Raw genomic sequence first — 27,585 nt, 5'->3', positions numbered from 1 at the left:
AATACACGCGCCCAGGCTATTCGCATGTGGAACTTCCCGCGCACCCCTGAAATACACGCGCCCAGGCTATTCGCGTGTGGAACTTCACGCGAACCCCTGAAATACACGTAGCCCGCTTGCCGTGCTGGTACAGGGTTAGCGCAGCCCTTTGCGCTGGATTGGGGATTTTGATGGCTTTTCCCTGCGCGGAAGGCGTTCTTGGGGGCGTAACTGGCGCTGCTGCAAGGTCGCTGTGCCACTATGCGCCACGGCTGGTTTCGGTGGCTGGAATCCATGAATACGCTGTGCGCGGAAATGGGTTTTGGCGCACGCGGCTGGCGCAGGGATTCGCACGCGCACACTGTGCGCCAGCCGCGTGCGCCACTTGTGCGCTGAATTCTATGAATTACCCCCTTAATCTTGCAATCCCAGAAAATACATCTAGTGTTATATGTCACAAAGTTGTACATTTCGATTTCCTGTGCTGGATCTTTTAGCCTCAAGAAATCACACATTGCTGAAAGACAATATGTTAATTTTATTTATGTGAGGCCTCATTTTGATTATATAAAATCCCAGACAGTAGTGAATCACAACAGTGAGACCCTTTTTCTGGGATGGTCAGCCCTTTTCTACAATATGGCTCATGCCCATTATGCAACACACTTTTTAACAAGATGATCAAATGTGTTTGCAGTTTAATTACACGACCACGGTAGTGGCCGTATAGCTATGGTTAAGTTGCTGTTTCCATAGGAAAAGCACTTTTTGGGTGGCTTATAACTCTGCTCCCCCTGGACGAATCTTCACCAAACTTTGCAAAAAAAGTATATGGGCCACTCTGAATTTTTGCAAAGTTTGGTGATGTTTGGTCCAGGGGGGGAAAAGTTGTAGGGGGGGTCCCCAAACGTCTTTTTTTCCCATAGACTGAATGGGGGGAAAGCTTTGCGCATGCCTACAGGCCAAACCGCTGGACGGATTTTCACCAAATTTGGGGCAGGGGCAAGGACTTGGTCCCGAAAGCGTGCTTTTGTAAATTTGGTGACAATCCGTCCAGTAGTTTCCTTTAAAATGACCAAAAAGTATGTATAAAAAAATTAGTGATATCTATGTCCGCTCCGTGGTCGCACTTCCCTGTTCGCTTTGCGGACAAGATACTGATTGGCTAAGGGGCTGGCGTCATGACCACGGACACGCGACGTCTCCGCCGATTGACTCAGTGAGCCGTGATGTGTCAGATTGTTTGGATGTGCCCGACATCTTGGATCTGCCGACAGCGCAGCGGCGACCAGAGGCGAACTGCTGTTTCGGAAACTGTTTTGGTGTGTCAGAGTTCTTGGGGAGGTTCAGAGAGTAGGAGATGGGTGAAATACTGTATTTGTTTAGGAGGCAGGTGTTAATGATGTATTCCCTCTGCCCACCTTGTCGGGGATGTTTGTAAGTACTGAAAATGAGGGGTCTCATAAGGATCGTACTTCAGTCCGTGCTGTGCGTCGGCAACTTAAAACTGTTCTAAGGACACGCGTGGTGTTAGCGAATATTAAAATTGAGAACATGCCGTAGTTAAAATGTTTGTTTCTGTGGGTGTTCTCCTGATTTATATGCCGCCATGGGTCTGATATGCTGCAGTGGTTGTGGCCAGGGCCTAGAATCTTGGGTGCATGGCCGTAGGCCATACTCCCAAGACGCTAGGCCCTGGCCACAACCACCGCATCTTATGACAGCTATAGATACACCCGTAGTATCGCATATCGATCAGGTGGTTGTGGGGAGGGCCTAGAGTTTTGGTTGCATGGCCGAAGGCCATGCACCCATGAACAAAGTTATAAGCACTGGAGTTATAAGCCACTATGGTTTTTATATACTGCACACCCATACATTCAAATATCTATGGCCTTACACCCAAGACTCTAGCCTCTGGCCACACCCACTGCAGTATTTCACAGCTATAGATACACCCGTAGTATGAAACATCAATCAGGTGGTTGTGGGGAGGGCCTAGAGTCTTGGGTGCATGGCCAAAGGCCATGCCCCACTTTATACGTAGTGAAGTTATAAGCCACAATGGGTGTGATAAGCTGTGGTGGTTGTGGCCAGAACTTAGAGTCTTGGATGCATGGCCAAAGGCCATGCACCCAAGAACAAAGTTATAAGCACTGAACTTATAAGCCAACATGGGTTTCATATACTGGACGCCTACAGATTGAATTATCTATGCCTACACACCCAAGACTCTAGTCCCTGGCTACAACCACTACAGACATCATAGCTATAGAAACACCCGTAGTATCGAACATCGATCAGGTGGTTGTGGTTAGGGACTAGAGTCTTGGGTGCATGGCCGCAGGCCACACACCCAAGACTCTAGGCCCTGCACACAACCACTGTAGCATATCACATTCACACATCACACCCATACAATCGGATATCTATTTGGTAGGTGTGGGCAGGGCCTACAGTCCTGGGTGTAAATTGAGTGTATGCTGCAGTTAAAATGTGTCATTATATTGGTCTGCTATTGATTTATAAGCCACTATGCGTGTGATATGCTGCGGTGGTTGTGGCCAGGGCCTAGAGTCTTGGATGCTTGGCCGTAGGCCATACTCCCAAGACTCTAGGCCCTGGCCACAACCACCGCAGCATATCACAGCAATAGATACACCCGTAGTATTGCATATCAATCAGGTGGTTGTGGGGAGGACCTAGAGTGTTGGGTTCATGGCCAAAGGCCATGCACCCAAGAACAAACTTATAAGCACTGCAGTTATAAACCACAATGGTTGTGATATGCTAAAGTGGTTGTGGCCAGGAACTAGCCAAAGGCCATGCACCCAAGACTGAAGTTATGAGCACTGAGGTTATGAGTCAGCATGGGTGTGATGTGGTGCAGTGGTTGTGTGCACGACCTAGAGTCTTAGGTGCATGGCCGCAGACAAAAGTTATAAGCAGTGAAGTTATAAGCCACCATGGTTTTGTGTTATGACTTGATGGTCGTGAAGATTATGGGGCCTCTGTCCACAAGTTCCACTCAGAAAGATACAAATAACTTCCTGAGCGATCCTTGAGGCCACAGGTTTTTTGAGTGCCGAAGAACGCCAGAAACCAGGAACACCGGTGACCCCTCGACGGCTGTAAAGCAAGCAATGGGTCAGAACAATGGCAAACAATACACTGAATAGCGAGGTAACGAATATCAAGGGGCTTACCAAGGTGGAGTCTGGGGACGGGAAGAGCACAGATGAAAATGGAGATGTTCCGTGTGGCTGCAGAGTGTAGCAAGCAGCAGCTGGTAGGCGTAGTACTGGAAGATTGCTGTAGAATTTGGCACTGCAAAACCTGTATGGAGAGGGTACTCCAAAAGGTAACAGAAGAGGAAATCCGAAAACAGTCCGTTAAGAGTTCCAAGGTCAAAAGCCAGCCAAGTTCGTCGAAACCACTGGTAATCCAAACGAATACAAAACACAGTTCAAAAGGTCCTGAAACAGCAGAGCCAAACAGTATCCGTGGGCTTGACAGAGGAATCCAAGAAGAACAGTCTGTAGTCCAGAATCGAGATGTGGAAACAGGAAGAATCCGAACAGTGCCTGATTGGGTCAGCTGTGAAGCACTGAATGAGCGTCCCCTCTCCTGTTTTGAAGGGGCCTAGGAGTGTCACATGACCCCATCACGTGACCGCTGATGTAGCACGTTTCCTTGTCACATGACCCAAGTTTTCAAAAATGCTGCCGGGTCTTCCTGGAGGCGTGATGAAGCAAAGAATAAGGCTGACGTCTCCGTCGGCTGTCTCCAAGACGCCCGGGCAATTGCCAACGTTGCAATGGGTGAGTATGACCATAGCGCGTTGGATGCCCTCGTGTGTTCTTGTTGTATAGCCGCTGCCGTGCTGCTTGAGGGAGTGAGGACATGAGGTTAGAAGGGGAAAGCAGATCAGGACCTGAGATGGAGGGTTTAGTGGCTGCACGGGCATTCGTGTGAGTAAGGTGACCAGTGGATGGTGTAACATTTTGATATGCTGCAATGGTTGTGGGTAGGACCTACAGTCTTGGTTGCTTGGCCGCAGGGTGTAGGTCGTAGGTTTTACATCCAAGACTCTAGGCCCTGCCTTCAGCCACTGCACCATATTACTGCCATAGATCAGACGTATAGATTTGAATATGTATGACATGTGTGAAATTATACTTACTGTTTACTTTGTTGAGATTCAATATATTTCTTACATGACTTTAGTACTTGGTGGAAATATCCTTTTTTTAATTTCTTTGATAAAAGAAAAGAGCATGTTAGTGTTTGTATTTTATAAAGACTTATTACATTGTACAATAGACATTTTAACTTTTATTTTACCCTCATATTTAGCTTACAAACCAGTGTACTGTGCATTTTGCTCAATGTCTGTGTTTGTTTTTCAAATCCTTGGGTCTGGGGGAAAAAAAATCCTTGTCGGATTAAAAAAACCCTTTCTTTGCTATGCTACAAACTATTTCTTTGTTTCCTTTGAGTGTTCACTTGTTGTTTCTTATTAATGTTATATATGTTGGCTTGTTGCAGATTTTTCAAACAGTTAGATACCTGTTGGCGTATTCTAACTGTGTATTTTATGTTACAGATCTGTGGTATTCATTTATCTGTGTGGTTGTTATACACTCTTGGGCAGTTAGATACCTGTTGGCGTATTCTGTTTATAGTGTTTTACTTGAATTTTTGTTAATGTGAAGTACACATTAGTTATTAAAGTTTGGCTTTCAGAAGATTAAATACGCGTTTGTAAGATTTGCTGGGAATCTCTGCTTTAGAGTAATGGTACTATCATTACATTCAAACCATCCAGATTTCTTTTTAATATATGCAGTGTAGTGACCTGCATTGGTTGTGGCTCCTGCATGCTAGATTATGCCTATTGTTGTAAAGGTTTTCTTACCAAGTGACACTTGGCCGTTTGTGAATCCAGTCAGCTCGCAGTTGTTTTTGGTACCATCTGCATTGTAACATAGAAGCATTAGTATTATGTAGTTACTATGTGTTTGTATCAGTAAGGTGGAGTGATAATCTGAATTGCAGCTAGTACATAATCTGCCATGGTTTGCTTTCTGTAGAAGTTGCTGAAATGGAATGGATTCACAATTAGGTATGGATACATACACACATTGCTCATTTGGGATTTGTTCCTGTGTCACATTGTTACAGAGAGTGCATGTATGTGTCCACATGCAAACACAATTGGTCTGTACTGTGTAAGTAAATGTTGTTAACAATTGGTGGCAATTGCAATAGAATATTCATTGCTACATTTGCGTAGCAACTTATACCAGTTTCATTAGAAAATTTGAATGGACCAGCTAGTTCTGTCTCTGAGTGATTTCTTCGGAGTTTATGTTCCTTCTTTGAAGACGTACCTGATTTACTTTCCATAATAGGTTCTTCTTTGCTTGTGGTAATTGATGACGTTTTAGCTTCTTTTGTTTTCTTTGAAGGATTTGCCATCAGATTCTTTTGCATTTCTGTTTGAATTAGTTTTCTTTTACCACGTTTTCCTTTTTCTGGAACAGGATATAATTTCAGATGGGAGGTGTACAGTGAACGTAGTCTATTGTATTCTAAAATGCAAGGAATATCAGCGTTCACTTTACTTGCATCAAAGTTGATTAGAAATAGACCGTCAAGTGTACGTAAGCGTGATAGTGCTACGTAGCTCATGGCTTCTTTAAAGACTGTGTTTCCTATATCTATCAATGCTTTGTCTAGGGTAAGACCTGGGATTTATGAATTACTGCATATGCAAGAGTTAAGAGAAAATTGTTCTCTACGTACATACATGTCTTTGAAGAGAAGGAATCGAGCTGTTGAGCGCCCTATCCTTTTCACTTCTGAAAATTTGTCAAAGCGAATATTGACAAACTGAATGTTGTTGTCACGTGGGTATGTTTGAAAGCCAACAACTGTACCCAGTGCCCCATTAACTAGCCCTTGCTCCACGTCAAGGTTACGTTTAAGCATTACTCTACAATTTAAGGATAATTTTAATATTTTTTCCAACCCAGCTGTGTTGGACATTGAATTTTCTAAGGTATTTAGGGGGTAATTCATAGAATTCAGCGCACAAGTGGCGCACGCGGCTGGCGCACAGTGTGCGCGTGCGAATCCCTGCGCCAGCCGCGTGCGCCAAAACCCATTTCCGCGCACAGCGTATTCATGGATTCCAGCCACCGAAACCAGCCGTGGCGCATAGTGGCGCAGCGACCTTGCAGCAGCGCCAGTTACGCCCCCAAGAACGCCTTCCGCGCAGGGAAAAGCCATCAAAATCCCCAATCCAGCGCAAAGGGCTGCGCTAACCCTGTACCAGCACGGCAAGCGGGCTACGTGTATTTCAGGGGTCACGTGAAGTTCCACACGCGAATAGCCTGGGCGCGTGTATTTCAGGGGTGCGCGGGAAGTTCCACATGCGAATAGCCTGGGCGCGTGTATTTCAGGGGTGCGCGGGAAGTTCCACACGCGAATAGCCTGGGCGCGTGTATTTCAGGGGTGCGCGGGAAGTTCCACACGCGAATAGCCTGGGCGCGTGTATTTCAGGGGTGCGCGGGAAGTTCCACACGCGAATAGCCTGGGCGCGTGTATTTCAGGGGTGCGCGGGAAGTTCCACACGCGAATAGCCTGGGCGCGTGTATTTCAGGGGTGCGCGTGAAGTTCCACACGCGAATAGCCTGGGCGCGTGTATTTCAGGGGTGCGCGTGAAGTTCCACACGCGAATAGCCTGGGCGCGTGTATTTCAGGGGTGCGCATGAAGTTCCACACGCGAATAGCCTGGGCGCGTGTATTTCAGGGGTGCGCGGGAAGTTCTACACGCGATTGGCCTGGGTACGTGGATTTCAGGGGTGCGCGGGAAGTTCCACACGCGAATAGCCTGGGCGCGTGTATTTCAGGGGTGCGCGTGAAGTTCCACACGTGAATAGCCTGGGCGCGTGTATTTCAGGGGTGCGCGTGAAGTTCCACACGCGAATAGCCTGGGCGCGTGTATTTCAGGGGTGCGCGAGAAAATCTACACGCGATTTCAGCAGGGTACGTGTATTTCAGGGGTGCGTGAGAAATTCTACACGCGATTGGGCTGGGCGCGTGTATTTCAGGGGTGCGCGTGAAGTTCCACACGCGAATAGCCTGGGCGCGTGTATTTCAGGGGTGCCCGTGAAGTTCCACACGCGAATAGCCTGGGCGCGTGTATTTCAGGGGTGCGCGTGAAGTTCCACACGCGAATAGCCTGGGCGCGTGTATTTCAGGGGTGCGCGGGAAGTTCCACACGCGAATAGCCTGGGCGCGTGTATTTCAGGGGTGCGCGAGAAATTCTACACGCGATTTCAGCAGGGTACGTGTATTTCAGGGGTGCGCGAGAAATTCTACACGCGATTGGCCTGGGCGCGTGAATTTCAGGGGTGCGCGAGAAATTCTACACGCGATTTCAGCAGAGTACGTGTATTTCAGGGGTGCGCGAGAAATTCTACACGCGTGGGGCAGTGTATTACGTGGGTGTGCGGGAAGTTGAAGAAGTGAATTGCCAGTGTGGGTCCTCCCAGGTCTCCCCTCTACCCCCTCCACGACCTCTGCAGGCAGCCCACACCACAGGGGACTACCCTGCACCCCTGGTCATGTCCCGCAGGCAGCCCATCCACCATGGGCATGCCCCCCAGCCAAGCCACATGTCCCCTTGCACCCCCACCCCCCAGCACTGTGGGGCACCTGCCAGCAGGCCCCCAACCATGTCGCACTCATGTCCCCTTGCACCCCCACCCCCCAGCAGGCCCCCACTCATGTCCCCTTGCACCCCCACCCCCCAGCACTGTGGGGCACCTGCCAGCAGGCCCCCAACCATGTCCCCTTGCACCCCCAGCACTGTGGGGCACCTGCCAGCAGGCCCCCAACCATGTCCCACTCATGTCCCCTTGCACCCCCACCCCCCAGCAGGCCCCCACTCATGTCCCCTTGCACCCCCACCCCCCAGCACTGTGGGGCACCTGCCAGCAGGCCCCCAACCATGTCCCCTTGCACCCCCACCCCCCAGCACTGTGGGGCACCTGCCAGCAGGCCCCCAACCATGTCCCACTCATGTCCCCTTGCACCCCCACCCCCCTGCAGGCCCCCACTCATGTCCCCCTGCCCCCAGGTCCTGACGAAACGCAATCATGGCAGTAATGGGCAGCATACCCAGCACAAACACCCAGCCAAGGATTGCATCCACCCACATAGTAGATGCAATTACATGATACAACCCCAATGGCAAGTATGTAAATGAACACATGTCCGTCACACACACATACACAATGGGTGCAAGTGAATGTCAAAACCCATATCATGACATGCATGAAACCAATGAGAAAATACCACAAATGTAAGTAATAAATATATGTATTAAAGATGAAAATGAAGTAAAGAAATAAAACACACAACAATGGGGATGACAAAACAAATGGTCCATGTCCGAGAACTAATAGAAAAAATCAAAAAACAAAGGAATCCAAAAACTATTGTAGTCCAAAGAAAAATAATGGGGGGAAAAAATAAGGAAAAACCATTGCCTCATGTGAACACAAATATAAATCCAAAATTTTTTTCCAAACATCAAACTATGTACAAGAATATCCCAGGGTCCATGAGCCCAACACCATAAATGAAACCTACTACTACTAACTAATGAGAAAAATATATACAGAAAAGTGGCCATTGTCCGAGCGGTCCAAAAAAAACTTAAAACATAAAGGAAACCTAACACTAACTAACTAAAGAACTATATACAATGGCAGCGGGCAAGTCCTGCGGCTCACTCTGTGATGTTGCCGGCCAGGGCATCATCGAACTCCATGTCGATGTCCCGGAGGCGGGACTCTGTCCTGGCCCCGAGGTCTCGCAGGGACAACCCCGTGTCCACCTCAAACTCCCTGCAAGCTTCCTCGAGGCACTCAGCCCGCCTCAAGGCCCGACGCATGGAGAACTCCGCCCTGACCATGGTGAGCCGCTCCTCTTCCGCCCGCTGCCGCTCCGCACCTATCCGCTGGACTAACTGCTCCCACACGGAAGACACTGCCATCCCAGGGTTCTCCTGCCCTCCGGCCGATGCCTGCCCCTCTGATCTTGATGGCCCCGAGCTATGATGCCTCCCACGTCAAGCCTGCTGCTGCCTCCGACGCCACTGCCTCTGCCAGCACGACGGCATCCAGGCTGATGGAATCCACCGATGCCGTCGTGCACGTGCCCTGCCAGATGATGCCGGCACATCCTCCATCTGCAGGGGGACAGTTGCTGGTGTGTCCACCCCTGCTGGACCTTCGACTCCCGACTGTGGCAGGGATGGGGTCCCCACCGAGCTGGCTGCGTTGGTCGGGGCATGTCCACAGGGGGCCCTGGTGGCATCTGGGCCGGAAGACGGCATGGAGCACGACTGGCGCATAGCCCCCACAGAGGAGGAGAGGGTCGCCAGAAGGCCACACACATGTAGGAAACCCCCGACCATGGCGGCTCCCAAATGGTTCACGTACGCACGGTGCTCTTCGTGATGATGTGCATGCTCCTCCCGGGAAGCATGCACCTCATCATGAATGCCAGCCGTGCGCAACGCGACACCAATCAGGACCCTCTCCACACGGCCAGGGGTCCCCTCGTCCGCAGGTAGAGGAGTGTCAGATGACATGGACATCTCCCCTACCTGCGGACGGGCCTGGGATGGGGCATCCCTGCTGGTGCATGGTGGTGCAGTCACAGTGTCAGGGACAGTGACATGCACAGGCACCTCCACGGCGACCTGTGCTGCCTCCTGCCCCTGGCCCTGGACTGCACCACTTGCATCAGCGGGGATGCCCCCACCAGGCCCCATGTGTGGCTCAGTAGCGGCCTCCTCCCCCTCTGTGGAAACCACCAACCTGGATGTCTCCACGCCGTCTTCCGCCGGTGCAAGCCCCTGTGGGGGCTCACCCACCCCTTCCGCTGCAGCCGTGGCTGCAGCCCCGCCGCTCTGCTCCACAGCGCCTTATCCGCCCTCTTCTTCACTTGCCACTGTGTAGAGGGAGACATAGAACACAAGCATCAGGGTACTGTACAATGGTCCCCTAGACAGGAAGCAACAGCAGATGAGTGGCACTGTCATACATCACTTCCATCATGTCCCTCCACAACACATGGGTCAGTGCAGGCAAAACACATACAGTAACAGGCATGGCGCAGGCCATGGACATTGGCATACATGACCAAGGGACTCATGATTCATACAATGTTGGTTTCAAACTCACATGCATCATGGGTCTTTCCATCACATGCACACACCTCACCGTAGTTCCATCCATCTGGCCTCGTGCACCACAGACGCAGTGGATACAAGGATGACTAGGCTGCATCAGTGAATCTGAACATTGTCACAGACATGTGTCATGCATCCATGGCGGTTACAAGTCACAGACACGCAGGTCAGACACACACACATGGACACCATACATGTACATGGGACCAGCACCCATCCCTCACCCCCACCCATGTCCAGGAACAGAGACTGCCATGCTTCCATGTGTCCATTCCGCACAGAGCCCCCCATGTTGCAATAGAACACATCACTGTACTCACATGCCTGACCATGATGTCCCTGCACACACACATACGTACATGGCCTATGTCACACATACAGGCAGGTATCAGACAACCAGCACACTGCAACATGCCCTGTCTCACACAGTAATGCTTGGCCACTTACCGGCCAACTCCAGATGGGTCTGCCTCCGAAGGATCTGGGCGTGGAGCGCTGGGTCTACGCGTTCCAGGACCCTCATCTGGATGTCACTCAGGCGTGCCCGGCCCCCCTCCGCGAGGCGCCGGGCCTTATTGAGGGTCCTGGCCCTTAAATCCTCCCAGCGCTTCTTAATGTGCTTGATGTCGCGGGTTGCCACCCCCTCCGCGTTGATGGCAACCACTACATCGTCCCAGATCCTCTCCCGTCCTTCCTTGTTGGGGCGTGGTCTTCCGAAGAGGGCATCATAATGCCCCAGGACATGCTCCACCAGGACACCAACTTCCTTCTCACTGAAGCTGGTGGCCCTCTGCCTCTCTGGCTGGGGGTCGCCACTGGTCTCAGATGGTGCTTGCCCCGACATGGCGACCCCCGAGGCAGGCGTGGGTGGGCAACTGGGTCCTGGGGCTGGGCTGTGGAGCGATGGTATCCCAGTCGGGAGTCTACTGTTCCAGCAGGGGTGGACACAGCAACTGGACCCCTGCAGATGGCTGATGTGCAGGCACCAAATGGCAGGGCACGGTGGCAGCAGGCAGGCAGGCAGGCAGCAGCAGATGGCACGTGGGAGGCTGCTCGGGGCACTGGGGGGCAGTGATTCGGCCTTCTGGGCAGGAGCGTGGTCTTCCGTGTGTTTTCGCGTGGCCAGCTTGATACGGAGTGATTTGGCACGTGAAAACAGTGTTGCCAACTCCTCAGTGAAGAAAGTAGCTATTGGCTCCCCTAGAAGTCGCCAGAAGTAGCTAGATGACGTCACTGCCTAATTTGCATAATTACCTCCTCTTTTCCCCTGCGATTTATGGCTTTTACTGTGGCCCCCTCCCCTTTTAACACCTCCCTTTTAAGATATCAGTGTGTTTTACTGTGGCCCCCTCCCCTTTTAACACCTCCCTTTTAAGTTATTAGTGTGTTTTTACATTACTCCCGTTAGAAAACGGGCGAATTACCACACTTTTTTCAATTGGTTTGGAAACTTGCATAAATAAGCAAGTCTCCAAACCAATTGAAAAAAGTAGCTAGATTTCTCGCTAGCCGCTTTTTAATGAAAAAGTCGCTAGGGGGGTGTACTTTCTCGCTAAATATAGCGAGAAAGTCGCTAGGTTGGCAACACTGCGTGAAAAATCTGCACGTCAGCGTGTAATTCGAGGAAAGGCCCTTAGCGCGTAAGCGCGTCAGCACGCGTACGCGATTTCATTGGACCAAAGGCCCTTACAGCGTAAGCGCATCTGTGACGTTTTGCGCACGGGCGTTGCCCTGGCAGGGCTTGGCGATCCCGCGTGCCTTTATGTTCTGTACGTGCTTTTCGTGCGGTGCGTGTGTTTTCCATCCGTTGGGGTTCACACGCTATTACTTCACAGCGGGTGTTGGCTACGCGTTCTACTACACGCAAGGCAGACGGTGAGTGGTACCCCGCTCCCCCAGGCCCGATCGCGTGAAAAAGTTCACGCGAACCCCTGTAATACACGTAGCCCGCTCCCCCAGGCCCGATCGCGTGAAAAAGTTCACGCGAACCCCTGTAATACACGTAGCCCGCTCCCCCAGGCCCGATCGCGTGAAAAAGTTCACGCGAACCCCTGTAATACACGTAGCCCGCTCCCCCAGGCCCGATCACGTGTAAAAGTTCACGCGAACCCCTGTAATACACGTAGCCCACTCCCCCAGGCCCGATCGCGTGAAAAAGTTCACGCGAACCCCTGTAATACACGTAGCCCGCTCCCCCAGGCCCGATCGCGTGTAAAATTTCTCGCGCACCCCTGAAATCCACATACCCAGACCAATCGCGTGTAGATTTTCTCGCGCACCCCTGTAATACACGTACCCAGGCCAATCGCGTGTAGTATTTCTCGCGCACCCCTGAAATCCACGTACCCCGCTCAATCGCGTATTTCACTTCCCGCGCGCCACTTTTTTGATGCGCTGGGACTCTACCGCCTGCCTTCGTGTGGCGGCCGTGTTTCAGCTTGTGCGTGTCTTTGGCTGTGCGTGGCTTTGCCCTATTCGATTCCATGAATACGTGTGGTTCGAGTGCGTGTGGGCGTTCCGTCTGCTTCCCTGCAGTACATCCCCAGTTACGCCCTTATTTTTGCGTGTTGTTCCCCATTCCGCACGTTACGCCCCATGTCCCGCCCACTTTCTGGTGTGTGCGCTGAGGTTGTGCGCTTTCACTGTGCGCGTCGCGCACGCCTTTCGCGATGTTGCAGTGACTTGTGCGCCATGCATGGGTTTGGCGCACATCCCGCGGTGAACACGCGCAGGGACTTCCATGAATCGCACGCGTGCGCGTGCGCCTGTTTTTTTCCGCTTGCGCATGCTTGCGCGAAGATTTTCAGCGCACGTTTGTTCCATGAATCGGCCCCTTAGTCTTGTTGTGGCTTGCTGACACATGGGTAGTGTCATACCATGTACGTCCAGTTTGTCTATGGAGCAAATTTCTATTATTGGTTGCATTTCTTTTTTTTAACATTGTTTCATTGAATGTAAAACAGCTTGCAAGGGTTGGCATTAAGGCCATACAATTGACATTTTTGTGCACTAATTGTTCCATAGCATTAGTAGCACATGCGTTATCGCCATAAAGTGCATGAATGTGCTTGTTTTTCAATATTGCTTGTGCTTCTTGAGATAGTACGCCAACTCTAATATTTTTTTAAATGTTGTCGTAAGTGAGATCTGCATATTGACGCATGTTTTCTGTTAATTTTCTGTATTGGAAATGTTGACAAAGATTGACATTTCCTATGCTGCCAACAGTTTTACGGCAGAGTTTGTGTCCTAAGGTTTTAAAAATAGGTTCACCTTTCACTGGTGTCATTTGTAGAAGATCTCCGAAAATGATATAGTGTTTCCCTGCTAAGAGTTCTTCGTAGTTTGTTTTAAGTACTTCTTGCAATCTGAGGTGAATTAAAGCCAACATTAGGTTGGAGACCATGCTCACTTCATCTATTAGTAGCATTTTCATTTGTTTTAATACTCTGTGTAGTTCCATTGCAGCTTCTGCAGAAAGTTTGTAATAGTCTAATTTGATTTGGTGTTCAACTGAAAGGAGTAGTAATCAGTGAAAAGTGACACCACCTATGTTGTAGGCAGCTAAACCTGTGGGGGCAGTCACAACAGCTGACAGTTTGTTGTTTGTCAATTGTTGAAGGAACTTGCTGATGATTTTGATTAAGAATGTTTTTTCTGACCCAGCTTCAACACTGAGGTACAGCAGCATAGGTTTGTAATTTTGGCAGGTACATTCTTTATTTTCATGTTGTACACCACGTGCAATTTATTTTTTTACTTCTTCAAAAATGGTGTGCTGATCTTTGTTAAGTTTTGATTGTAGTACAGTTAAGTCTTCTATATCTTCTTCAGAGTGACACATGGTGTTTTCCACTTCTGTCATAGCTAATTCTGCCTCATTTGATGTTAGCGGCTGTCCTAGTGGTTCTTGACTTCCTGTTACAGAAGGTTGACTACTGTGGGAAGTGTCCTTATCTAGTTGGGATTGAAGTTCTTCTTTGTGTTGCTGTTCATTGTGCAACATTGTTTTGCACTGCGTAAAGTTCACATCGGTGATAGTGCTTTCATTTGCTTTGAAAGCATCTTCATAGGAGTCATATGGGCCTCATTACACAGTAGGCGGTAAGGGTTAACGGTCACCGGTAATGGTACCGGTGACCATTAACCCTTACCGCCTTACTACGAGGTCCCTTTGCGGGTTGGAGACTTTAACGCCTGCTTTTAGCAGGCGTTAAGAACCAACCCGCTAAGGGACCTTGGTGCTAATTACGGCACCACAAATTTGCGGTACCGTAATTAGCATCTTCCCCATTCCCATTATACCCTATGGGGCAAAAATGGGAATAGGGAAGGGCAATGGTGGAAGGGGGAATTACTGCCCCGCCAACCTTGGAATAGGGCGGTAATTCCCCTTTCCACCAAGGCGGTGCTGGTATTTTACCTGCATGGACCAAGGTGCTTATAGCACCTTGGTTCACCGCCTACCGTGTAATGAGGCACATAGTTATCTAGAATGTCTTCCTCTTTTCTCCATGGTTTAAAAAGTTGTAGCAGGGACCTGTAATATATTTCTTTCTGTTGAGGAGTTTTTAATGACAATTTGACATGATTAATTAAGCTTTGTTTGGTAAGTTTCACTAAGCTGCCTTCACAATCTGTCACTCTATATCTACCTTTGCTTTCATTAGGTTTTATATTATTTTTGTATGCAAAGTTTTGAGCTATGTGGTATAGACACATGGTTTCCAAAGTGGTACTCCTGTTTGGGTAGTATGTGTCCAGTAAACTGTTTTTTAAAATGTCTTGGCTGTTGGGATCATTTTTGGCAATTGTTTCTATGTCCTCGTATGATTTCAGAACTCTTTGTCTAGATTTAGCAGGACCAAGACTTAGCCATACTATGTTTTCTGATTTTCCATACAAAGCAGTACCGGTTAAACGATCTGCAGCTTCATAAGCGCCACATTCTCTATGAGAGAGCTTTTTTATGCCTAGGCTGTACAATTTATGAGATAGTGTTTTGTCTGATGATAGGTCTTTCCAGAGGTCTTGAAGCTCTGTTTTTTCTGCTTTTGTTAAGTAGGCTGTAACATATCATGCAACTGCAGTGGAATTGTCTGCAATGTACTGCACATCTATGTTTGCATTCCATAAGAGGGCAATGATTGCATTGTTATCATTGATATATGTTGATTCTTCTGTTCTTTTTATATAATACGTGTTCTTAGGTGATTTACCTTTAACACTATGTCGAACTGAAGACATGAGTTGTTCACTTCACCTGTTTCTGTAACTGGTCTAGGGAAACGAAAGCAGCATTTGGTGTAGTATTTCCCTTTGCTTTTCTATTTGCGACGACAATATTTTCCACATTTGTGTCTTTGAAATTGTAAAATCTGTCTATGCAGGTCACTATGTGTCCGTTGTGAAGGGATTTCACAAGTGACATATTTTTGGATGAACTGCAAAACAGTGGCATCACTGTCCTGACCAAATTTAGGTGCACCTTTGATCCATAAAAGCATGTGAATATGTGGTGCTCCTCTGGCTTGGTATTCTTTTCTCCAAGTGTTGCACTTCTCCGAGGTGGAACAGTTTTATTACAAATAAAGTGCAGCATAGCAATGAAACAATGATGGAAATATCTTGACACATTGACAGGATCTAGAGAGCAAAGTTCTCCAGTTGTTAGTATGTCTATGTTGGTTTTGTTGTTGTTTGATATGCGTCGGAAATCATGTAAATCTTCCCATGCATACTCTGCACAAATTAATGTAACAAACCAAGTGGGTGGTCCAAGGTTTCTGATCATACAACGTACATCTCTGTGCCGTAGGAACCAGTATTCTTTCGTACATGCATGTTTTCAAACAGATTTGTTATACTTGATTGGAAAACCTCATCTTTTTCTTGCACTTTTTGCATTAATTGCGTAGCTGACATATTTTGAAAGTGGGTTCCAGATTGCAATATGTGTGCAACTCCGTAACATAGGTTTGCTAGTTCACTTTCAAAGAGTAGGTGGAATATGTATTCCACATTTTGTCTAAATCTGGGATCTTGAGAATACATTCGTAATGAGCGGTATTCTGATGCCGTAATCTGAGTGGGGTCTATCATCGTATCTTCCGCTTTTGCCAGTAGGAAATAGCAGTGGAAAAGCTTGTGCTTCTATACTTTTTTCCCATATGCTCATTGGTGACCCTTTGGTTTGTCGCATTTGGTAAGTTTCTAGTGCATCATCTATGCTCTCATTAGAGTGCAATGGATGAATTGTGTAATGGTCCAAAAGAGTGGATACTGCAGCAGGATCCAGAAGTTCAAATTGACCAGTTTCTGATGACTCTTGAATTATTTCAGTTGTTTCCCTTAAGCTTTCTTCAGTATTTATTTCTTTGTAGTATTCGTTATTGTCTTTCAGATATTCCAAGGCTTGTCTAACTTTAGGTAAGTCCACCAGTTGTTGCCATATTTTTTTTTCTCTTGTTGGTACACCATTTACTAAGACAATTAAATAATGCTCTATTGGACGTTGCACTACTAGAGTCTGCACATTTTCTGTCAGATCTAATGGCAAATAAAATACTTTGCCACAAATGCCTTTCACCAATTCAGAGGGAGGTAATTTTGCTGTTTTTGGTTGATGCTCTCATACAAATTGAGTTGTTGCAGGGGTTTTGGTAGTGGGAATAATTCCAAATTATTTGTGATAGCACATGAAGGAGTTTGGTTGTTTTCCAGTTTTGTAGTGCAGTAACTGCAACATATGAGGAGTTCACTTATTTGGTATTTGTTTTCTGCTAAAAGGTAGAGAGCTAATTCAAACCATTTGGAATCTTCATTGCCTTCTATTTTGTATCTTACGTCTATAGTTTTTGTGTTCCTTTTGTGAAATGTTCTGTGGCAACACACACACACATGGTTTGGTACTTCAGCCGATGTACTTTTAAATGTTAGTATTTCTTTTTTTGTATGTGTGTAACAGAAGGTTGCTATGTGCAGAATTGTTGCTAGTCTGTTCTAAAACTGTTTCATTTTGTAAGTGGCTTTCACTTCCAAAATATTTTCTCCTGATACGGTCGGCTTCTTCTTGTAGGTATTTGGGTGTACCATGCAGAAAAGTGTTATTAAAATTGGCTAATTCTATAGCTGTACTTTTAGCATAGTACAGTTTATACACTAGATTTCCTACATTTGAATGATGTATTGATATCCTTTTGATATAATGGAAGTTGCTTTTGCAAATAGGTCCTGAAATGCAGGCTAATGAATGTCCTTGTAGTCCTGTATATTTGCGCACTGGTCATACATCCATATTTTGCAGCACTTTCATTTTGATTTTGTCTTTACCTTTCACATACTGATTGAGGAACTGACGTAAAGATTTGAAAGATTTGTTAGGACTGTTACACATTGACGTGCACGTGGAGAGGTAATTCTGAGTTTCAGGGGATACTTTTGTAAGCAGTTTTTCTTGTTCCAGGATGGTATTATTGATTTTTTCATAACCTCGTCCACTGCTATGGATTGCAATTGTGTTTGTTTGATTTTGTTTGTATGCTTCTTCATTAAAATATGGTTCTGTGGTTGTTGTGTGACTCCATTCACCTCCACAAATATTTAAGAAGTAATTTTTGTTGACATTCCGTTTATTGAGAAGTTTCTTTTGTAGTTTAGTACTTAGTTTTGTTAGTGGTTTCATCCTATTTAACACTAAAATAAATAACTTCCTTTTGAGAAGAGAGAGCTTCTAGGATTAATTTTCTACGGTAGGTTTTAAGGGTTGAGGATAATTTTGCTCCTCTTCTTCTTAAATTCTGAATTACTCTGTGGCAAAACATTTTTGCTAAAATACTTTTTTTACTATGGGTTCTTGCTAGTATATCAGGATTCATAGGAGCATTGTTAGCAGTACTGATAGCCGAATTTTTGTAAAGCGTTTTCTGTTTCGTGCCACATTTTGATAGAGGAGCCAAAGTTTTGGTAGTTGAAGCTTCCCTTGTTTCGCTAAATGACTGTATTAGCTGTTTTGTTTCAACGTTCTGTACAAACTCTGCTAGAGATGAATGCTTACTTTAGACACTTTTATTTTTATTTTCTCTATTTCTGCGTTCATTTCTATGGACTTGCTTTTTGGTAGGTATTCTTTGGGGTCTGTTGAAAAAAAACAAAGGCATGGTTTGGTCTGTTTTACAATGTATGTGTGCTGTGTGCATGCGTGCATGACTTTGATTGGGAAGCGGATTGTGGTGGTGTGTGAATGTGCATTGGGCAGTTACAATGGGTTGGGCAGGCTATTTTTCTGTTTGTATATTACTATACTGTGCTTCAGATGAGAGTAGAAAGTGAGCTAGTTGTGAGGAGAAGCATTAATAGTAAACGTAATGGTATAATATTAAAACAGCTATTTGTTTTGTAGTAGTAACATTGTAAGGCTTCTGTATGTTATTTGTGTTACAAAAGCACAGGGATTTGAGTGTCATTTTGCCTGTTATTCTTTGTTTAATAAATGGGGATTTGTGGGTGTAATGGTTCAGAAATCAATGTTTTATTTGGTGCACAAATTACATAAATAACCCACACGTGTATTTGAGGAACAGTAAGAATATAAAGGTAGTACTGTCCTTACTTTTTTTTGCAGAATGACCAGGTTTCTTCAGATATGTTCTTTGCAGTGTAGATGCTGTTGATTTTCAGGAGAGTAGTCTTCACTGCAATTCTAAAAGGAAGAAGTTAGTAACTTTGTGTGTTTAAAGCAGTGATGTTAATGTACACGTTCATTTAGCATATTTCGTCGGAGTATTCTCCTTTGACATCTGAACACAGTGCATGTGTATATTTAATTTAACTATGTGCAGCCTTCATATGTTATTTGCAGTATGTTAGTTGAACCTGCTTCGCAAATGAGTACAATTTTCAGTTAATGAAATTCCCTTGTTTTAAGCTGTGTTGTCCATAGCAGAGAGGTTTGGAAGTGATACGTCATTATAGTAGGTGGGAAAAATTTGACTACTTTCATATTATAAGTACGAATGCGAAAAATCGGGAGAGCGTCAGAGGGAGATGTCACCACAGCAATCGGGAATGTTTATTTTTCTCATATGATTGCATTGGAAGTAGCATTAATTTAGGTGTAAGACAGTAAACAATTGTGACATTTTCTAATGGAAAATAGAGTTTCGCGCCTAAATCGGGAGGGTTATTACATATGTATAGGTTATGCGGGAGACAGTAAGAAGTAGTGCGGTTTCTCAATGAAAAATCGGAAATCTTGCACTTGAAGGGTGAGCGGTGGTATGTTTTGGCTATGCAGATTTAGTGGCATTAAATTGTTTAAATGGAATCATAAGGGTTGCACATGTTCTCTGAATAAAATATGCATACCTGTAGTTTGTACTCATGCATGTGCATATGCATGGAGCTGTAAGTAGAAATCCGCTACATTTGCACAGTACTTTTTGAAGTAGGTGCTTTGCAATCATATGCGACTTGCATTCAGAGTGATCAACAGTACATTTGAAGTGCGGAACTCTGATGACGGAGTTAGATATAGAGATCTTGAATGTGATTGGTGGATGGTTGTGTGACTGCTTAGCTGTGGCGAATGAGGGAATGGATTCGCGAGTGATGTGGAAAGGGTACAAGGACTGGCTAAGAGTTACGTGCCGCACGGACACCGCGCTTGTCCACGGGTAGGGTGTGCCACATGTGGGGTTCTACAGCAAATCTAGCATGGAAAGGGGACTGTAGGCATCAGCCAATTAGATGTTCACATTGTTCGAAAGACAGTGCATGTAGTGAAGATGGCAGAGGTGGAGATAGACAGGGTGTTGGTGCTCAGAGATATTTTTGTCCATGGTTTACAGCACTATTCTGAAAGTAGGCATGTGGCACACAATTTTGATGTCAGAGGAGTGGAGGTGGTGTGGAGCACTGCGACTGATTGTAATGTTGCGGCAATTCTCCAAGTTTGCAGAGATATGCGTAGAATGACCATCTTTTTTGGGAATTGCCATGTTCTTTTGGAATGTAAGGCTTGCTTTGGAGAAGGTTCTGAAGCTGAAGCGCCGGAAGCTGAATACGAGAGGATACGCAGATGCGGCTTTGAAAAAGAAGAAAAAGATTTTTTCAGGGAAAACAACTATTGATGAATAGAATGGCTGCAGGTTGACAATAACACATGCAGGTTGAAAATAACATATGCAAATGAGGTAATCTGAAATATCTGATCCCCCGGGATTGTGAATTGAAGAACTTCTCTTGAAGAAAAAGCCTGAATATTCTGCCAAAAATCAAAACATTTAGATATGATTATTTGGGGTGGTGTTACTCACCCTACTTGGTGCTAATGGGAACAAGGAAACTCCCCATATTTTGTCCTGAAGAAGGTTGCGAAAATAAAGGGGCGTTGAGTGTTGATGTCCCGAAAAGAAAAACGAAACACGTGTAGACCTATGTCTATGTGATTAGGAGCACAGGATCCATCAGACTATTGGGTGGAGGACTTTTTTCACTGTGTTAATAAAATCTGAGGCTGACTAATAGGAGGCCATAAATATCTATGCCATTGATCTGGTAGAAAAAGAAGTTTAAAGTGGAATGAATGGTAGGAGTGAATCAGTTTGAGTGGAATATGTAGACATCTCTTTGTTTAAATGTTTTAACAAAGTATTTTACATGAATTTTGATATGAAAATAAAAGTTTTGTAACTGATAATTGAGCATTTATTGGTATTTATAAATAGATAAATGTGTTGAGTGGCTATTCCCTGTTCCGTTGGTCCAATTTATGTTTACTATTGGAAACAGTTTAGGGCATGTCTCTGGAATTTCTTTGCAATTTGCAAAGAAGGAAGGACTTGCAAAGGTCATGAAACATGTTTCCAAATTGCCAAGTAGTTTTTTCCCGTATAGCACAAAGACAAATGTGGCTGCGTTCTTCTGCATTTGGTCCACAAATGGAGAAAGCGAGGCGCAATGTAAATTAGGCTATTTGTGCCTTTCTAAGAGATGTTGGCATGTCCTCTTTCCACAATGAAAACATTTTGTTTCACAGCACTTTCATTTTTTCGCAGAGATGGAATCCATCTCACATATGCTGGCAATCAGATTTTTCTTTGAAATGTACAAAATGCATTGCAACCTTTTTTGGATTATAGTCACCTACTATGCATTACGCTTTTTCGAATCCACAGTTTTTCAAACACACAACACCACCAAAAGGCTCTTTTCAGAGCCACCACTTACTCCCAGCGAAAAGCGCATTGGTTTTGCTCTGCTTGCACCCTCCATTTTTGTGCGTCCTACGACTGTCCACTGATTTTTTGAAAAATGCGCAGGGGCCTACACCGGTCATTTGATAGTTCCATTGTTAAACTGAGAAAGGCGGCTCTGAAAAGAGCCCTTTTAGTAATTTTTGTTGTTTTCCATTTTTTGATTTTTTTTTACACACAACACACTAGAAGAGGGAGGGTAAAGGAGGGTAAGGAAGGGACACCAACCATGGGGAAAAGAAAGGGCAGGTGGAGAGAGAAAGATGTAGGGTGGGCCTTACTTAGGTACGGAGCAGTTCTTCTGGTGCTCCGTGACCGTAGTCTCAAAAGCACTTTGAAGACTTTCTCCCCTGCAGAGTACTGCGTTACAGTACATACACAATATTGTGACCCTCGAAAGGTAAGGGTCAAAAGCATCGCGAATGGCCTGTGAGGCAGCTCGAGGGATGCGCTCTCCCACAGGAGTGTCTCTCGTGGTGCGAGGATGGGACACAGAGGATGCTGCGGAGGAACTCAACCTACTACGTTCTTCACATGGTAAGACCTTGCGAATGTCCACACTGTGGAACGAAGTTAGGTGTCGCTGCATGGTTGTCGTACCAAAGCTGTACGCACCAGGTCTCCCGCGACTCAGCACCAAGTTGCACTGGTTACACATGACCTGGTTTGCACATGCTTTTGGTACGTTTGCAAAAACGGTAAACAACCGCCACACCCACGACTCCCGGCGAGTGCTTGTAATGCGGAGTTCCTCCACCTCATTCTCTTCTTCCTCGCTCTCTACATCCGCATGTGTATTTCCCTCTGCAGGCCCTTGGGGAGGTGGTGATGGTGGAGGGTTTGGGGGTGGTGCTGAGGCTGAGGAGGCAACAGCAGCCATGAATGCCATTAGGATTGGTCGGCTAATCTTCGCTACAACAGTAAAGGCAGCAAAACTCAATCCGCTATAGCCAGAAGTACAATGAAGATGAGCTCGTGGGTGTGGCCTTTTATTTGCACCTCGTGACCATATCGATCACTCAAAAGCGTTGCAAAAATGCTAAACAATATGTTGAAAGATAGAGCCATTGTATGGGACATGTGAAATGGTGATTTTATACTGTAAAACTATTTCCCGGAGCTTTGGAAAACTTTGGAAAATTACAAATATAGCACCTCTGTAGTGTATGGTGCAGCCAATACCTACATTTCTGTATGAGTAGGTTCCTGTACTAGAAAGAACACTGCAATTGAATTTTCTTTAGAACACTACATTGCGTGATGAAGTATGTAGTTTATTACACATGTCCCGATAATTCCTGATACTTTTTTGACAAAATTACATTCACAGCCCCTTGTCTGAAAAGTAAATGCACATGTGATGTCATCAGTGATGTCATCAATGACATTTGTGATGTCATCTTTGATGTCCTGTGTGTTAGTGTTAGCAGTGCACAGTGGTGCGGGCAGTTATGGTTGCTTTGCCTACCATAACTGGTACATTTCAGGGGTTTTTTGGTTTTACTTCGAAGCATAATGTCACGTTTGTAAAGTTTTTTTTTGTTAATTTCACAGGTTTTTAGTAGCGCAACTTAACCATAACGTCCCCTTAACAAAGTTTTTTTTAGTGAATAAATATATATACTCCTCCCAAAATGTATGCTGCCGTTCAGTCTGATTGCTTTTAAACTCAGTGTTATGGAAAAATAAATGGACCACTTTATATCATAATACATGCGAGTTGATTGCACACATTTGTAGTTCAGTCTGCTTGGTTTTCCACTCACCGTTGGCGGAAAAGCAAATTGACCACTTTATATCATAATACATGTGACCTGGTCTCACATATATTAAATGGAAATAAAGGCAACTAATTCTACATGCCTCCTTACAGTTCAGGGTGTACATGTGTTTACTAATTCCATCATTTGTGTTTTTTTTTATCTACTTGCAGAAATGCCTGTAAGATGCTGCTTCAGAAAATAAATTGTCAATTTAAAACAGCATACTGCAGCTGTTTCACAGCTAAATGTATTTTTGTAATCTTAATGCCCAATTAGCATAGGCTTAATTGCTTCTATGAACTGTTTATTTACACAAATCCTTTCCAACCGGAGCCTCCACTATACCATCTTGAATGTCTTCCAGAAGTGTATTTTTCATTATTGTTGGATCTGTAGATTGCTTCCTTATCAAGGAATAATATTTTGCTAAAATGCCTCACCGAGACCATCAAGCCTTGTCCCCCACTAGCCTTTGAATAATCTATGTCTTTGGTTCCAATTGTGTATGATCTGTTGCAATATTCTGTAATGTAAATGTTTTTACTTGGGGAATTACTGAACCTTGTACAGAGCTCTAACATCCCCTGTGGCAGTCTAATACTTAAGTGAACCTCAAAATTACACCAAAAAAAGGGATTGGGCCCAGTAGTATAGCAATACTTCCTGTATGGAATCATTGCATAATTTAGGCCCTTATGATTCTTGGGGCCCCATCTATATCAACATTCCCAAATTGTGATATTTTTCTAAATCACTATTAATGCTTTGTCTGTAAATCCAGCTGTTGATCGGGCATGATGCACTTATGATCTACTCTATTTCTTCTCCAGGACCATCTCTGTCAAAACTCACCATCAAGCCGTTAACTTCAATATATTTGAAGGTATGGTGTGCCACGGGGTACCCCTTGTCACTATCTCAAGAGGCAAAGTAGTGTATGAGCGAGGAGTCTTGCACGTGGAGGCGGGGCATGGCAGATACATTCCCCGTCAGCCATTCTCTGAATATGTCTACAAGCGAATCCACCAACGAGACGAGGTCAGTCAAACAAATACAGCAATATACTTCCATGTCTGTCCCTCAGTAACCTAAGCGTCGGCGGTCTCAACATCTGTGTAATTCATTGATGCTAGAGTATTGTTTTCTTTTTTGTTAAAAACTCCCCTGTAAATCCTTCACCTGTGCTATTTTCCCATGCCCCTTCCCTCTGAAAATACGGTGCTACAGCAATGATGAATTCACACAGATTCTAAGGCATACTGTACTGTTGCTCTAACATCAATGTAAATGCATGTCACCAATATTTCTTCCAATGATGTTAATAGAGAGTCCCTTAATTTATTTTGTATTTGATCACATGTATTCTAATGTATCCCATGCATGTTCCCGTTAGTATTATTATGCTCTTTATGGTTAACTGAGCTATCCCGCCCCAATCTTATGAGCACTCAAGAATTAACATATCAAGCATTCACTGCCATGAATTGGCCCCTGTAGTTCTAACAGGAATTGAATTTATGGTTCATGTTAGTCATTATTAACTAATGAATTATGCAAGACCAGGGACAAACCCCCTGCATATAACCTTGCTGCAGTTTCCTTTCTGTGCATGGAATAAGAGACGGATAGCTAGCTATCTACCAAACATTTGCAGAACCTCAGTGTCTGTTAGCAGCACAATAGAAACATTCAGGCTTGAGTTATGTGAAATGAATCAATAAAAAGCACATGGTAACGTTGCTTAAGCAATTTAATGGGCGATCTGGTAATTTAAAACATTGGCATTCTGCTGATGTGGGATGAAATAGCCACGCAATTAATATTGACCTATGGATTACACTACCAGTACAAATACGTCCACTGGCTATCAATCCAAAATCTCAGCGAGTTAACTTTACAGAGCATTAAGATGATTAGAAATGTTTCTAAATGACTGTGATTTCCTCTGTGCCGCCCTTCATTCCATTATTTATAAGCTAATGCAATAACAATTAAATGTAAAGAATAAACCAACCATGTACATACCAATCTTGACTCCACACCCAAGAGAGCATCCACACTAAACTGCTAAATGTGTGATATCTACAGCCATGCATGTGACAGCAGAGCTAGTCTCCTTTTTACACAACTCTCAGAAATGACTTAAACAACAGTGCTACCACTCAGGACTCCGAGCACTTACCAACACCTTACACAAAAAGATTTGTCACTTAAGTTACATAGGGCCCGATTCATGGAATCAGGTGCAGAAATGGCACAAAGACCGCACATCGAGAAGGATCCTGTGTGAGCTGTGGTGCAGAAATAAATGTGCGCCCCACGTATTCATGGATTCAAAGGCCCATTACTAGCCGTCACGCAAGTAAAAACAAGCTGAGCAAGGAAAGCCAACAACACACCCCGACGCACACCAAAAAGCAAGCCAACGGCCAAACCAGGCGCAAGCCTCCACGTCCACCCCTGAAATACTATCCAGTATCCCTGTGAGAAGGTGTGCCCTCCCTCGCAAGCCTAGACTGCACCCCAGCGAAATTGCGCGCCTCCCCTCGCAAGCCCAGGCTGCACCCCAGTGAAAATGCAGGCCATCCCTCGCAAAGCCAGACTGCACCCCAGCCTAATTGCATGCCTCACCTCGCAAGCCCAGGCTGCACCCCGGTGAAAACACAGACCCTCCCTTGCTAGCCCAGGCTGTACCCCTGAAAAAACACGGGCCCTCCCTGACAAAGCAAGACTGCACCCCAGCAAAATTGTGCATCTCATCTTGCAAGTTGAGGCTGCACTCCAGTGAAAACGCAGGTACTCCCTTCCAAGCCTAGGCAGTAACCCTGTGAAAACACAGGCCCTCACACGCAATCCTAGGCTGCACCCTCCAGACTGGACACCACCCCCAGTCCTGCTCACCTGTGACTACACCCAGGTAGCCCCCCCCCCAGATTGGACACACCTCCCCAGCCCCCCTCACCTGTGACACCACCGCAGACAGCCCCCTCCAGACTGGACACCACCCCAGCCCCTTCTGGACTTGACATCACCCCCAACCCCCTCACCTGTGACACCACCCAGGCAGCCCCCTCCAGACTAGAGACCACGCCCAGGCACATGTGACACCCCCCCCAAGGCTGCTACCACCAGACTGGACACCACCCCAGGCAGCCCCCTCTACACTGGACCCCACCCCTCTGCCTCCTCACCTGTGATGTCCCCCAGGGAGCTCCCTCCAGACTGGACACCCCCCCCCCCGACAGTCTCCCACAATACCAGTGCAATGCATATTTGCAGCTTACCTGAACCTCCATGATCTGCCAGCTTCATGAAGTGGAACACCAATATGTCCGCCGCAAACACGATCAACAGGAAGCACCAGAGATCCATCCAGGACTGGCGCATCTGTTGACACACCACTCAAGACCTTAACCAGCCCACCACACACACCTGTGACAAGTGAATGCAATGGAAAGTGGCATGTGCATGTTGGCCATGGCACATTGGCAAGGCATCAAAGCACACTAACTGAATGAGTGCCCACGACAGAAGTAAACCTACTAATAAATATGAAATATACACAAACAATGGCTAGGTGCGTCACCGCCTGAGCCTCAGTGGCATGGGTGGAAGGGGTGTCAAATTACCCGACAGGGAACAATAACATGACAGGCCCATGCATGGGTGATGGGAGGGCAGACTGAGAGTGCATGAGTCACAAAGACCGGAGAATTGTGTTGCCACTCAGAAAGAGCAAACATGGCTCACTACTGCAGTCCAGTGTCCGAGGGGCATCAACACATGAGAGAAGGCAGTGTGTGACTGTACATGCTGGTGGACATGTCTGCATGACATGGGTTTAACACAGCAATGACAAACAAAAGTGCCATTAACAGAACCATGGAACACCTCCATAGTGAGCCCACCTCCCTCCACCCCAACCACACTGATGGCAAACACACAGTGCAGCTACACAGCTAAAAGTAAATGAAAACATACAGTGCAGATCCAGCCATCTGATGGACCCACCCCACATGTCAGGCACATGTGCATCCTTCTTGCCACAGCCATCACAGCAACAACAACACACATGCATACTACATGCCACAAGACACATGACTTACAATGGAGAGATGCACTGGCTGACAAGTGAACTATCAAAGTTGCCGACACACAAATGAATTGCAACAAGCTTGGAATGTAACTAAATCAAATATGTATTGCATATACATTGTTACAATTAAAACGGGGAATGAAGGTCAAAGCAGTTCAGGGAAAAATAGGAAAAGAAATAAAAACACTATGCCTAACTAACTATATATATTAAAAACTG

The 27,585-nt window shown here is 45.9% G+C and overlaps 1 protein-coding gene across 1 annotated transcript in view; it reads left to right on the top strand.

Moving 5' to 3' along the window:
* DPYS (dihydropyrimidinase) overlaps positions 1–27,585 on the top strand; it is a 432,875-nt gene that overhangs the window by 362,027 nt on the left and 43,263 nt on the right. The window contains exon 8 of the mRNA XM_069621489.1: positions 24,101–24,308. Within this exon, the coding sequence (XP_069477590.1) occupies positions 24,101–24,308 (208 nt within the window). The remainder of the gene's footprint in view (positions 1–24,100; positions 24,309–27,585) is intronic.

This window comes from Ambystoma mexicanum, chromosome 5q (assembly GCF_040938575.1).
Source record: "Ambystoma mexicanum isolate Mex_15411 chromosome 5q, UKY_AmexF1_1, whole genome shotgun sequence".
Lineage (NCBI taxonomy): Eukaryota > Metazoa > Chordata > Amphibia > Caudata > Ambystomatidae > Ambystoma > Ambystoma mexicanum.
The sequence above is the reverse complement of the archived record's forward strand: the minus strand, read 5'-3'. Positions and strand labels throughout refer to the sequence as shown.